At 39.0% G+C, this 15,470-nt stretch overlaps 1 protein-coding gene across 9 annotated transcripts in view; it reads left to right on the plus strand.

Moving 5' to 3' along the window:
* LOC107034903 (leucine-rich repeat-containing protein 37A) overlaps window positions 1-15,470 on the plus strand; it is a 41,339-nt gene that overhangs the window by 22,187 nt on the left and 3,682 nt on the right. For 8 of the 9 annotated variants that reach the window (XM_072940348.1, XM_072940347.1, XM_072940351.1 and 5 more), the window contains 5 exons: window positions 441-512; window positions 1,070-1,144; window positions 8,306-8,424; window positions 10,470-12,550; window positions 13,086-13,202. In XM_072940348.1, coding sequence (XP_072796449.1) covers window positions 441-512; window positions 1,070-1,144; window positions 8,306-8,424; window positions 10,470-12,550; window positions 13,086-13,202 — 2,464 coding nt within the window. The remainder of the gene's footprint in view (window positions 1-440; window positions 513-1,069; window positions 1,145-8,305; window positions 8,425-10,469; window positions 12,551-13,085; window positions 13,203-15,470) is intronic. The other variant, XM_072940355.1, reaches the window with a different exon arrangement.

Here is a 15,470-nt window from a genome sequence, read left to right on the forward strand (position 1 = left end):
CAGCTCCAGAAACAAGGGATTGGTCCCACTTTTGTCTTTAACTGGGTAGTTTAAAACATGCAATTTAAAAAATTCCTAGAGATTAAAGAAAAATGCCTTGATTTACAGAGGACACTAGAAATAGTATTTCTTACAGAGGAAGGGCTTCCTACCAGCATAGTCCCTTCTTGGGTTTTTGACCTAAAAAGTTCTTTAGCATATTTTTTTCTTTGCTATCCACTTCCCCCTCTATTTTTTTCTCTTTCTATTCTCTAGTTTATCATCTAGACACCTGGGTAGTTCCCAAATGAAGAGAACTTTACAAATTCTAAGGGTGATTTCTAGGTAAATTCAGAAAATGATTCTTTTTTACCTTTAAGTTTCATGCCATAAAAATGAATATAAACTTTCATGAACATTATTGAAAATGCAGATAATTTTACTGCCATTCTATTTTTCAGAAATCTCAGTCATAATCCCCTGAAGACAGTTGAAGATTCTTACCTTTTTAAATTGCCAGCATTACGATATTTGTAAGTATTGCAACAGTCTTATGGCTCTTGAGTTGATTTCTGCTCTTTTTTACTGTCATCAGAGATTGAGGATTTTGGCTAAGAAGTCATAATTTAAATTTTAACTGGGTTATTGAGGTAAGAGTTATTGGTAAAGAAAAGGATTAAGAAAGAATGTATACGTGTAAGACAGCCAGCAGAGGAAGAAAATTGTGTTGAAAAACACTTATAGAGATCAAACATATAAAAATAAGATTTATCCCAGAAAGCAAAATGGAATAAAGTGTACATTATTTAAAAAAAAAACAATAAGTAATCAACAGAGGTGGATGTAGTTGAGATTGAGAGGTAGGATAATGGTTAAAAAAAAAAAAAAAAGATGGTCCTGTTCAGCACCGACCGAGGTCAGTAATTTAATGATGGAAGTAAATTTAAATTTCTTCAATAAGAGCTCCCTGGGATTACTGTCTATGGCAAGTAAGAAGCCAGAATTGAAATAATCACATATTAATTATCTTTTTAAGTGTAGAATTTTTGTCTTTGGGTTTGTATCATGCCTCTTTGGGCTTTTCCTTCAGAGACCTGGGAAAAACAGAAGTCTCGCTTACAACAATTGAAAGAATCCTCATGATAAGCGTTGAATTGAAAAAACTGTAAGTTGATTTTTATTACATTTATTTTCAGTTCATTGTTTTTTATAAGTTTTATTATTTTCTTAAGTCAGGTTTATTGTTGCATAAGTTTCATAATTTTCATATAGTAGAATTCACTCTTTTTACAGAGTTTGCTGTTTTGACAAATGTGTAGTTATATAGCCACTGCCACATCTGAGATACAGAAAACTTCTGCAGCCCCAAAAGTCACCTCATGTGCCTCTGAGGTCAGTCCCCTCCTCCCACCACCAGCCCTGGCAACCAGCAGTCTGACTGTTGTCCCTATAACTTTGCCTTTTCCGGAATGCCTTGTAAGTTAAGTCATAGGGTATGCGGCCTTTTGTTTTTGGCTTCTTTCACTTAGCCAGTCTCTGGAGATTCATCCGTGCTGTTATTCCTGTCCGTAGTTCATTTCTCTTTATTGCTGAGTAGTGGTCCAGTTGTGTGGATATACAGTTGTTTATGCATTCATCAGGGGAAGAACATTTGAATTGTTTCTGGTTTTCTGGCTGTTATGAATAAAGCCGCTAAAACCCCTCATGTATGTGTAAACATACATTCTGTGTGAATATATGTTTTCGTTTCTTTGGGACAAAATACCTAAGGGTGGGGTTGCTGCATCCTATGCCAAGTGCATGTTTAACTTTCTAAGAAACTGCTAAGCTGTTTTCTACAATGACTGTACCATTTTGCATTCCCAATAGCAGAGCATGAGAGTTGCAGTTGCTCCACAGCTTTACCTGATCCTTATATTTCAGGTTTTAAGAAAAATTTTAACCTCTCTATTAGGTATGTATGTATACTTCCATTTGTCTTGGGTAAATACCTGCCAGTAGGGTGGCTGGATCATTCATAGGTGTATGTTTAAATTAAAAGACCATTTTCCGTAATTGTCCAGCCATTTTACATCTCTACCAGCAGGGTATGACAGTTCCATTTTCTTCACATTTTTGCCAACAGTTGCTATGATCATTATTTTTAACTTTAGATAGTTTAATAATTACATAGTGGCATCTCAGTGCAGCATCCCTAATGATTAATCATGTCAAACATCTTTTCATATGCTTCTTTTCCATCTATGTATCTTTGAATTTTTTGTCTATATTTTTGATTGAGTTTTGAGTGTTCTTTATATATTCTGGAAACAAATCCTGTATTCAATATGTAATTTGTTACGTATTCTGTGATTTAACTTCATTCTCTCAAGAGTATTTCACAGGGCTGAAATTCTTAAATTTGATCGTGTCTTATTTGTCTGTTTTTTTTTTTAATGGACAATGCTTTTGGTGTTGTGTCTAAGAAATCCTGTTTAAGTCAAGGTCATAAAAAATTTCCCATTTTCTTCTGGAAGTTTTATACTTTTAGATTTTATGTAAAGATCTTTGAACCAATTTGACTTCATTTATGTATATGGTTTGGATTTTTTTTTTTTTTTTGTGGATATTCAATTGTTCCAGCAAAATTTGTTCAAAAGACTGTGCCTTCTCTACTCAACTGCCTTTGAAGCTAAAAGTCATTAGTTCATATCACTCTAGTTTTGGACTTTATGTTTTGTTCCTTTGATCTTTTTGTCTATCATTCCACTAATATCAGAATATCTTGAAAATGGAGCTTCATAAGTCTTGAAATCAGGTGGTGTTAGTTCTCCAACTTTGCTCTTTTTCATAGTTGTTTCAGTTATTCTAGGAACTTCACGTTTCCATGTGAAGTTTAGAATTAACTTGTCACTTTCTATAGAAAAGCCTACTGGGATTTATATCTGTAAATCAGTTTGGGAAAAATTGACATCTTAACAATATTGAATCATCTGATCCATGAACATGTTATATCTCTCCATTTACTTAGGTCTTCCTTAATTTTTCCCAGCAATATTTTATAATTTTCAGTGTGCAGATGTTCTACATCTTTTGTCAGAGTTTTTCTTAAGTATTTTATACTTTTAATGCTACTCTAAGTAGTGTTTTAAAACTTTAATTTCTCATTATTTGTTGAGAGAAATTAGTTTTTGGTATATTGGTCTTGCACTCTGCAAATTTAGTAAACTCATTTATTAGTTTCAGTAGTTTTTTTTGTAGATTCCATCAGGTTTTCTACATAATCATGTCTTTGCAAAGAAAGTTTTACTTCCTCCTTTCCATTGTGAATTTTATTTATTTGTTTGTTTGTTATTTATTTTTCTTGCCCTGTTGCACTGGCTAGACCCTTCACTGCAGTATCTAATAGAAATAATGAGTGTGGACATCCTTGCCTGATTGTGGAGAGGAAGCACTTTGTCTTTCCCCATTAGATATGATGTTAGGTTTTTTGTAGAAGGCATTTATCAAGTTGAGGAAGCTTTCTGCCATTCCTAGTTTCCTGCGGACTGGTTTTTTCTTTAATCGGGAATGGATGTTAGATTTTGTCCTATTTTTTCTGTGTCTATTTACATGATCATATGGTTTTTCTTTTTTCGTATTTTAACTTCAATAAATTACATTGATTTTCCGATATTAAACCAAGTTTGCATTACTGAGAAAAACCCTACTTGGTTATGATGTATCATCTTTTTATATATTCCTTGATTTGATAGGCTAAAATTTTGCTAAGAATTTTTTCATCTGTGTTTATGAGAAATATTGGTCCGTAGTCTTCTTTTCTTGTAATGTCACTGTCCAGTTTGGATATGTTGAAAGTTGGCCTTATAAATGATTTGAGAACTATTCCCTCCTCTTCAACATTCTGATAGAGTTTGTGTAAAATTGGTATTAGTTGTTCCTTAAATGTTTGGTAGAATTTACCAGGGAAGCTATGCGGGCTTGAAGCTTTCTTTGTGGGAAGATTTTAAATTGCACATCCAATGTCTTTAATAATGCTATTTAAGTTATGTATTCATTCTCAAGTAAACTTTAGTAGTGCACATCTTTCCAGAAATTCATCCACCCCATCTTGAATTTATTGGTATAAAGCATTTTATTATATTCTCATTATCCTTTCAATACTCGTAGTATTTTTCTGTTTTCCATTTCATTTCTACTTTGACCTTTATTATTTTCTTCCTTCTCTTACGCTATGATTAAATTGTTCTTTTTCTAGTTTAAGGTGGAAGCTGAGGAAGCTGAGTATGGCGTTAGCAATATCCCACATGTTGACGTTTTCAGTTTCAGTCAGTTCAAAATTGTTTCTAATTTCCCTTTGACTTATTCTTTGACTATAAGGTTACTTCGAAGTGTGTTGTTTCATTTCCAAATATTTGGAGATTTTTCAGATTTGTTAATTTCTAATTTAATTCCATTGTGGTCAGAGACATATACTGAATGACTGAAATCATTTTAAATTTATTGAGACTGGTTTTATAGCCAGTAATTTGTTGGAATACACCAGAATATGGTCTGTTTTGGTAAATGTTACGTGTCCACCTGGAGGAAAACGTGTATTCCGCCGATTTGGGTGGAGTGTCCTATAAATGTCAATTTGGCCAAGTAGGTTGATAGTGCTGTTCACGTCTTCTGTATCCTTGCTGATTTTCTACCTACCTATTCTATCAATTATTGAGAGGGGAATATTGAAATCCCTAACTATAATGCTAGGTGTTTTGTTTGTTTCTCCTTGCCATTGTCATTCCTCCTTCATAGATTTTGAAGTTCTGTAGTCAGGTGCATAAATTTTTAGGTTATGCCTTCCTTCTTCATTGATTGACCTTCTCTCATAGTGAAATAACCTTCTTTATCCCTAGCAATTCTCTTTGTTTTGACACTGACTTTGTCTTAAAGTAATATAACCACTCCAGCTTTTTTTAGATGAGTGTTAGATTGGAACAAACTTTTCCATCCTTTAAGCCTGTTATTTTTGTATTGAAAATAGTTCTTCTAGACAGTATATAGTTGGCTTTTGCTTTTTTTTGGCTAGTGTGACAACTGTTTTAATTAGGATGATTAGAGTGTTTATATTGAATGTGTTTATTGATGTGATTACACTTAAAATCTTCTATCTTGCTATTTGTTCCGTCTGTGCTTTCTTTCTGTTTTCCTCTTTTTCTTCCTGCTTTTTTTGGATTGAGTACATTTTATTATTTTATTTCCTTTGTTGGCTAACTAGTTATAGTTCAGGTTCTGTTACTTTAGTGGTTGCTTTATAGTTTATAGTTGTACATATTTAACTTATCACAGTCTATCTTCAAGTGATATTATACAATTTCATGGACAATATAGGAACCTCACAGTAGTGTACTTCCATTCTTCCTCTCCTGGCCTTTGTGCTACTGTTTTTGTATAATTTATTTTTACTTATGTTATAAACAGCACACTATATTGTTTTTTTTTTTTTATTTATTTAATGATCAGTTACATTTTAAAGATATTTAATAAGAAAAATATTATTTATGTACCTGTGTGGTTACCAATTCCGGTGTTCTTATTCTTTTGTGTAGACCCATATTTCCATCTGCTTACAAATACTTCCTTTAGTATCTCTTCCAGTGAAAGTCTACTGGTGATTAATTCTTTCCGCTTTTGTATGTCTGAGATAGTCTTTATTTTACTTTTGTTTTTGAAAGATCTGGGTATAGAATTCCAGCTTGGTAATTGTTGGGTACCCCTTTCCCCAGTTGAGTACTTTAAAGGTGTTATTCCACTGAGTTCTGGCTTACATTGTTTCCAACAAAAAAAAAATCGCTATCACTGTTCCTCTTTGTTCCTCTTTATGTAATGCATAGTTTTTTCCTCTGGCTTCTATTAAGAGTTTCTATTTATTGCTGGCTTTGAGCAATTTGATTATGATTTGTGCCTTGGTTTAGCTTTATCCATGTTTCTAATGCTTAATGTTCATTGACCTTGCCTTTGTGGATTTATCATGTTTTAGCATTTTGGAAAACTTTTGGCCATTATTCAAGTTTTTGTATGTCTCCTCCGTGGACTCTAAGTGCACATGTATTAGGCCACTTGAAGTTGTTGCACAGCTCATCAAATGATGCTGTGTTCATTTTTGCTGATTTGTCTTGTTTCTCTTTGTGTTTCATTTTGGATATTTCCTTAATATTCACTGATCCTTTCTTGTGCAGTGTCTAATCTACCATTAATCCCATCCAGTGTCCTTTTCAATTGAAAACATTGTTTTTAACCTCTGGAAGCTCAATTTGGGTCTATTTTATTTCTTCCATGCCTATACTTCACATTTTCAGTCTTTAATCTGAGTTTTTAACATCTACCAGTAGTTATAATATCTATTAAAATGTCCTGTTCTGCTGATTCAAACATCTGTATAGATTTTGGGTTAGTTTTGATCAATGGCTGTTTCTCCTCAATATGGCACTTACTTTCCTCCTCCTTTGCATGCTTGGTAATTTTTCATTTGATTCCAGACATTGTGAATTTTAGTTTATGGTGTGCTACATATTTTTATATTCCTATAAATATGCTTGAGCTTTGTTTTGGGTGAAGTCAGTTTTATCCTTTTGGATTAGGTATGACCAGAAGTAGCCTTTAGCCTAGAGCTTATCATTCACAACTACTGAGAGAAGGCTTTTCTGAGCATCTGGCCTGTAGGGATGGGTCCTATTCCCAACACTGTGTCACATCCAGTTACCCTCATCATTAATCCTTTCATGTGGTTCTTTTCCTGGCCTCAAGTAACTCCTCACACGCATGCACTGACCAGTACTTTGTTGAATACTCGAGAGATCCCTCTGCGTATCTCCAGAGTTCTTTGTCTGTGCACCTCTTTTCTCTCTAGTGCTGTGCTTTGTGAACTCTAGGCACCTTGATTTTCCTGGACTCTTCCAGTTCCTCAGTCAGGGAGTCCTCCAGTTTCTGCCTGAGTCTCTCCTCCCTGTACCATGACCTGGAAACTCTCTGAATGATGTAAACTAGGGGAGTCATAGGGATCACTTCATTTTTATTTCCCGTCTCTTGGGGATGACTGAACTTTATTGCAAGAGGTCCAATTTCTTAAAAACTCTTTGTTTCATATATTTAGTCTGTCCCCCGCCTCAATGTTTCAGATAGGAGGTGAAATGTTTCCCTGTTACTTCATCTGAGCCAGAAGTGAATAACATTCTTAAGTCTGTTTAGTTTAGATACAGGGTCCAATCGAAGATTAGGTATTTCATGTCATGTCTTTGTTTCCTTTAACCTAGAATATTTCTCTACTGCTTTTTTGTCATTGCTGTTGGTCTTCTATGACATTGGCATTTTTGCAGAGCCTAAGCCAGTTTTTTATAAATTGCCCCACAATCTGAATTTGTCTGTGTCTTAATTAGATCCAAAGTAAGCATTCTGAGGAAGAATAGATATCCTGGCGATATATCCTTCCTACTTCATCGCTTCAGGTTGCCTGATGCTAAGCTTGACCACTTGATTAAAGTGGTATCACCGTATCTCTCCATTGTAAAGTTATCTTTTCCCTTGGTAATTAGTAAATATTCTATGGGGTGATAGTTTGGAATCAGTGAAGATCCTACTTTCAAACACTCTTCACCCAAGTGTGCATCAGTGGTAATTTCATTCTGAATTGAGTGTCACACTGTAGTTGCAAATGGCACTTCCCTAATTCTCTCTGTCCTTCTACATTATTCGCTGGCATTGTTCTGTAAAGTGCTCCCCCGACTTTGAGTATTACTATGAACTCATATGCTCTTCTTTAATATAATTGTTTTACCTCAACGTTTTTCTCTTGAATGTTTAGGTTATCCAGACTTGGCGAATGTGATCTGTTATTATTTAACCACAGTGTTTTTTTTAATCCCCAGAGTAATTTCTAATACATTTCCTACTCACAACTAGGAATTGAGAAAGGGACTCCAGAAGTTGGGGACTTACTCAGACTCTTCTTAGAAGTCTGCCCTCTTCCTGTGCACTCTCAACCCAAAGTGAAACTTTTGGGTTGGGAGGAGATACTTCTGAATTAAACTACAGATCAGTGTCACCCAATTCTAATCCCTAGCACCTTTTTTCTAGGCACACCGACACCCACTGCCATCCTTACCCTTCTGTTGGGCACTTCTGTGCTCCTCTGTATTTACTTACAACAGTTAAGAGCAGCAATTGGCCAACTGGCCCCTGTCCAATTCTCCAGGCCATGTGCCCTAAGAACTCCTTTCTTCACTGCCCTATGGTGGCCTTGGCCTGCCTCCCTCCCTACTCAAGTCACTCCTTTACCACTAATTTAATTCTCGTTTTCCATTTATAGGATCTTACCTAGCCATAGGACCTGCTGCCTCTGCCAATTTAAAAAGACTATTGAAGTTGTCTGCAAGACAGTGAAGCTGCACTGTGACAGTGACTGCCTGGCAAGCACCACACGTTGTGGTGAGTCTGAATTGCCTGATAGTAAATTTTTAAATTTTTATTTTTTAAATTTCTATCTTTAATCAGTGATGATAAAATGTTTAAACATATGATGTAATAGAATTATTTTTATTCATTCATTCAGCTTCAATTCCCTAAATTTCTAAGACCCCCCTCCTTTGCTAAAAGTCAGCTTCTCAGTTACATTATGAAACTCATAATACCTCAGTTACATTGTTAGCTTAGTAATGTCACTGATCCACACACATAGAGGAACAAGAGAAAGGCATGGAAGTGGGAAGGGAATTAACATTCATGACCACATATTGTATACTGTGCTCTCTGCTTGATGCCTTACCCCCAAATGAGAACTTTCTCATACAGTGCATCACAGTTTGTAACCTGATTTAATATCCATTAGGTCTCAAGTACGCTTTGTCTTTGGGGCAAGTGTAAATATCTTTTTGTTTATTTTACTTTTGCAGTTTTATAAAAGAATACAGTTGGTGGTGTTTTATGTTTTGTTTGGAGCCTGAGAGTTTCTGGTTCCATAACCAGAAGCTGCTGCCTAGCCCTTCCAGTGGATGGGATGGCTCTTTTATTCTTAGACTGTCCAGCTCTGAACTTGCTCTGAATCTCAAGCATTTCTATCCACAAAACACTAAGATGCTTTCAAAGATTTTTGTATACATTAGATTTACTGGCACATAACTTGATGACTTCCCAAATGTGCTTTCATGCCCAGGCAGCTTGAATACTGGTCCCTATCAATGAGCTGGAGCACATTATAAATAACAGCATTTTGCTACTGACATAAAAATGTTCCTTATTTTCCAGCCTTTTTTTTTTTTTTTTTTTACTGATTATATTAGTTCCTTGTCCCCCTGAAGTGGGCAGAACAGGCATTTTAAATCTCCTTTTACAGTGAGCAAAAGCAAGATCAGAGGTGTTAAGTGCTGTGGCCTAGGGCCTAGATCTTCTGTCCGTGGTTTCAGGCTGTCTGTGACCTCTTGTTCCTCCTTTCTCATGAACCTTCACCTCTTCCTCTGACCCTCACCTCCTCCTCTGACCCTAACCACCACCACCAAAAATACTTTTAATCCTTCTGTAAGAGAGACCCAGCTGCACAGGGGTACACATGACCTTCAGAAAGTTAGAAGCTTTTGTTTTTAATTTTCTAAAAAATGTTTTTGTTTATTTTTAGAGGGGAAGTAATTAAGCTCCTTTATTTATTTTTAATGGAGGTGCTGGTGATTGAACCCAGGACCTCATGTGTGGTAAGCAGGCACTCTACCCCTGAGGTATCCCCTCCACCCCAAGTCAGAAGCTGGGAATACTAGGAGTGAAATGAAATGAAAGCAAAGTAGACATCTGACAACAGTTGCTTTTTCCCATCTGCGTTTTAGGACTTCAAGTATTATTCCACTGATCTGTTGAACATTCCACATTTGCATATAGCCTGGCAAATCGCTTAACCTGCAGCCCTGCCCACATGTTAGCAGAGAGCCAGGGTGGACATGGTGTTTCTCTCTGTATAGAGCCTCCTGTCATGGGGACTGGGTATATGGGAGCAGGAAACAAGGAGTAGAACTGGGGGTAAGTGGAAAAGGTCACATCCAGATGAGGACCTGTTAGCAGCGGGTGTTGTCGTGATCACCTGTGATGGGAGCAGGACACGAGCACACTGAGGAGGCAGAGAGCGGAAGCCTCGCACTCTTCTGGGTCTGAGGCAGGACGGGGCAGTGTGTATGGAAGTGAGTTACAGTGGGGGACAGCTGTCCTCCCAGCCTTGACTTCTCTTGAGTACCCGGCAGTTGGCCCCTTGAAACCAGTGGACTAATCCTAAACACTGTCACTCTGTTTCACACCATGGAATTTTCTGAGTAGATAGCCACTTTTTCAAAATATATCTTTTTCACCTTCTGTTGTGAGGTTTCTTTTCCCCTCTCTAAGTGGCACGCAGACATTTGCTGATTTCTAATTTATTTGACTGGGATATGTGGCTGTGGACTGGCGAAAAACTGTCCATCAGCCTTCAGTTACCAAAAAGGCTTCTTTTTTGACAGGTGAAGAAGCAGCTGTAGGGAACATAGAAGGATCGCTCATGAAGGTGTTACAAGCCCGGAAAAATAATACCAGCACCGAGCTGATTATTGAGCCAGAGAAGGCGTCCTCGGACGAACATGGTGTCAGCTTCTCAGCCTTCGTCGATAAACAGCTAGACTTTAATGACGAAATTGATGTTATCAGTGCACTAAATTATGTACTGCCTTATTTCTCAGAGGGAAATCTAGACGATTTAGAGACAGCATTTTTACCATTCATTAAACTTCTCTTTTCACATCTACAAGATGGAGATAAGTCCCTGGGTTATTTGGAAAAAAACACAAGGGACCGTTTTGTTCAACCTGAATCCAACAATTTACCTTATAAAAATAAATTGCAGAGATTCTATCATCTGAAAAAATGGTCAGATTCAGAAATGCAAAAAACAATCGATGAAGTTGAAAAGAAGGAAAAAGCTGCCAGGCTCGTACGTGCCGACCCTTTGGGTCACAAATTACGGCAGGCCTTTCAAAAGCAATTGGACACTGCCCGACCACAGGAAAAGAGCGCAGCCAAGACTGAGAGTGTAGGGAAAAGGCTGCGGGGAGTGGGCTGGGTCCTCAGGGGCCCAAATGGCATCATCAAAAAACGTGTCAAAAAATTGATGCGTCGGAAGAAACAGAATTCCCAGACACCTGTGGAGAACACTGCCAAGGATGAAAAGCAGTTGGACACTGCCCAACCACAGGAAAACAGCCCAGCAAAGACTGAGAGTGTAGGGGAAAGGCTGCGGGGAGTGGACTGGGTCTTCAAGGACCCAGATGTCGTCATCAAAGAAAGTGTCAATGAACTGATGCATTGGAGCAAACAGGATGCCCAGCCAGCTATGGAGAACGCTGCCAAGGATGAAAAGCAACTGGACACTGCCCAACCACAGGAAAACAGCCCAGCAAACACTGAGAGTGTAGGGGAAAGGCTGCGGGGAGTGGACTGGGTCTTCAAGGACCCAGATGTCGTCATCAAAGAAAGTGTCAATGAACTGATGCATTGGAGCAAACAGGATGCCCAGCCAGCTATGGAGAACGCTGCCAAGGAAGAGGCACACAGGAGGCAGTCCCCAGGAGCGGGGGGGCAGCTTCACATGATGCGGAGGCCCCGGAAGTTAGTGGGAAGCTCGTTCAACACAAAACCCTCACTTATAAATGAAGACAAAGCAGCAGTCTCTTCTTCCGTGCCCCCTACCCCCAGCCCTCCTAAATCTGAGGTTAGACAGGAATCAAAAGACTCCTCCTACAGTATTTTAGAAGATGCAGAACGTATAGTTAGAAATATGGAAGCTTCTAAACCAACCTCACATCCCAGAAAACAACGCCTGTTCCTTGGTAGTCGCTCTTATGCGATGCACAGCTTATTCCAGGCCCAAAGGAATCAAAATTTGAAAAGGAAAGAGCTCCTCAGGAGAATGTCTGCAAGCAGGCCTCCCTCCTCTGCAGTGAGGAGCTTCATAAATTCTCCTTCACGAGAAGCTATTTCTTCAGGAGAACTAAATTCTCATGAAAACCCACCAGAATTATTTTCTTCTTTAGACCCTCTCGCAGGAAAGGCTACTGTGCCGGAAGGAACAGTCTCTATCTCTGAAGTCGCTGCCCGTACGGATGTTCCCAGCGCATATTCTGTTACTACAGGCAACTTTGTGCCAACTGTTGAACACACGGACGAAACACAACGGGAATACCACAACTTGGGCACTGAGTTACCCTCTAAACCCACCAGCTTCACTTCCCCAGGGCTTTCATCCTTGGGTGATCAGTTTGAACTCCAGGTAAACCAGCAGCTACAATCGATCGTACCAAATGGTTATATGAGAGGCCTCATTTCTCATTTGATCCGAACTCTCAAAATGGACTGCTCTGAGACGCACGTGAAGCTGTCCTGTGCCAAGTTTTTCACCAGAACAGGCCTTCTGATAAAGCTGCTCAGTGAACAGCAAAAAGAAAAATTGTCCCAGGCAGAGGGGGATACTGACCTGTGGAAAGCTGAGAACTACATCACTGAGAGCACAGAAGGCCGGAGTGAAGAGACAGGGCAGGAGCCACATGAGGTGAGGGCAATGCCTGACACATGGGGACCTGGACTTCTACTCAGTGTAGGACATGCCATTAAAGTGCCAAAGCAGGAAGACCAGGGGCTCCTGATCTGTGTCTTATCCATGAAACTGGCTAAGACAGCAATTTCCCTCTTTGCTCATTTAGAGAATGGTGCCACTATTCCTAGGGGAGCCTTAACACACGAGATAAATTGTAGGAGAAAATGCTAATGATAAGATTAGTAACACATGAGATCTGGTAGGTTCCTTAATAACCTATAAGCTACTCACCTGAAAGGATGGGGTTTAGAGTAGTTTAAGAACAGTCTGCTACGGGGGAGGGTATAGCTCATGTGGTAGGGCACATGCTTAGCGTGCACGAGGTCCCGGGTCCAGTCCCCAGCACTTCCTCTGAAAAACAAATAAACCTAATTACCTCCCACCCACCCCCCAAAGAAGAAGAGTGAGCTAGTGTCTAAGTAGGTTTAAGAATAGTTAGAGTTCATCTTTTCTCTTTGTTTTTCAAAGAAATTATTCTTTATTTTTTTAGCTCACAGAGGAAGGTCCAGGATCCGGCTATATGAGCAGAGTCATGTGGGCAGTATTAATATCTGTGGCAGTAACAGCAGTAGTGGCGGTCTTGGTTATAACTTTCTGCCTTTTTAAGGTAAGGACAGTTGAGATTCAGAACCTGCAAACTGAAACTCACAGCTACCTTTCCACCTGCTACTACTCCACAGTCCTCTTCAGTCACAAGGGCTGAGATGGGCTTTGGTCTTTTATGGAAAATTATATGCCCGGGATTCTTAAAGGAGCTCCAGTCCCAGGGGGTCTCTGTGGACCTGAACCCAAGGTAACAAGCCATTAGACTATTTTGAAAAGTCAAGTTTATAAGGAGGCCAGAGTTGACATGGCAGTAAAATTTCTTCAACTCAGAACACTGCACCTCACCAGTCATTGTCATCCCTTCACTGCTTTCTGTCCTTGTTGGGTGAAATGATGAGATACATCATCTCCAACCTCCTGGAGCCATCAGTCACCCTGGGAGGGCTGAAAGGACATGGCTAAGAGATAAAAGTGTGATCTTGTCCATTCATTAGGTTTACTTACCAGCTTTCTTCTCCGGTGTGTAGGACATTGTGTAGGTAGGTTCCATCAAAACACTGAATAAAATCCTGCCTCAGGCTCCTCTGAAGTGTGGCCTTTTGTTGTAGTTCTGTTCTCACCCTGTAGTCTTCCAGCTGTGCCTCAGTGTGCCATGGAGGCCTGTCTCTGCAGGAGGATGTTCTTTGCTTGTGTAGACACAGAAGCCCTGTCTGTAGAACAGATGTATTTCTCACTGACGAGTCATAATTTGGCATTCTGATTTCTGATCCATCCTGTGATAGTGATAAAGTGGGACTGCCTCGATAGGAAGACTTGGTGAAGGCAGAGTCTGACTTCTGAGCCTACAAAGCTGCGGGGTAGCGTGGGGTCAGCTTGCTAGTCATTGGCCATTGGCCATTACCCAGACTGTGCCCCCTGCATCTGCCGGTGGCATATGGCCTTGTGCTTTTGTAGAATTTCTATAAACTCCTCTTTTACTGCTTTAATTGCTATGTAGTTTAACCTTGCATTTGTATTTATTCCATTTCTTATTTCCTCTCCCCACTTAGATAAGTTTTTTCAGGACAGGGACCATGTAGTATTTTTCCTAAAGCTGACAAAAATGATGTTCAGTGGAAGAGAGATGAGGCATTATGTCAATTCCACAATGAGGAGTAATGCAACATAATATTTATTTAAAGTAGCTAGACAGCCCAGCAATCGACAGACCCACGTGTTCTTTAGACTTTTGAAATGTCACATTTAACATTCTAATCAGTGGAAGAAAATGAATAAATGGTAGTAGAACAGCTTCCTCACTATTTGGTGGAAAGATAACAGCAGGTCCCCATTTTTTACCTTAAACATATCTCCATAAACATGAAAGAAAAGAACTCATGAAAGTATTAGAAGAAAATAGAAGCAATATGTTTATAATCGTGTGGTGGAAAAGAGCTTTCAGAGCCTGATGCCACAGGCAGAAAGCTTTTGGTGGATTTGACCACCTTGTCTGTGGCACCGACTTAGCGCCGACCTATGCCAAGCACTGGACGAAGAGTCTTCCGTGTATTGTCTGGTTTAATCCCCACAGTCCTGTGAGGACGGCAGTACCATCCTTGTTTCATAGATGTAGGACATTGACTTAAGGCCCCAGTGACAAAACCAAAAGCAGAAGCCAGTTTCGCCTGACTGTAAAGCCTGAGCTCCTTACTCCACTCTTCTGTCTCGTCCCCTCAGAGACAAAAACATTGGGAAGTGTTTGAAACACTGAAAATCAATGAAAGCCCATATTTATTTATTGTAAAGAGTTTTAGAAATGAACAAGAAGACAGACAATCCAGGGGAGGAAAGGGCAAAGGCTCGGAAGAGCAGCCGTCTGTTGACCGTCTGTCCCCGTATCAGCCCGTCCTCGTGGCTAGCGGGTTTTTTCAGCCAGGCCTTTGTCACCTCGTGGCATAAAAATAGTCTCTGATACTTTCTTCTAGTACTTTTATAATCTGTCTAGAATTTGTTTTGTTTTTTAGTGTAGTTGAGGTAGGGGATCTAGCTTTTTCCCCCTGTATGAACATCGAATTGTTTCAAAATTTTCTACTGAATGGTTCATTCTTCACCAATCTAAAAATACTATCTTGACTATAACTCAATACAAAAAAAAAGTTTAAAAAAGTAATAATAAAAATACTGTCCTTATGTGGACTCTGTTGTATTAATCCAGTTATCTTTTCCTAGTACTGGTAGCACACTGAATAATTCCAGTTGCTCTGGAACATATTGTATAAATGGCAGGGTAAGCTCCTGCTGTTTGATCGTCTTTTTCATACGTTTCATAAATATTCATTCACATTTTCTC

The sequence above is a fragment of the Vicugna pacos genome, chromosome 16 (assembly GCF_048564905.1).
Source record: "Vicugna pacos chromosome 16, VicPac4, whole genome shotgun sequence".
Lineage (NCBI taxonomy): Eukaryota > Metazoa > Chordata > Mammalia > Artiodactyla > Camelidae > Vicugna > Vicugna pacos.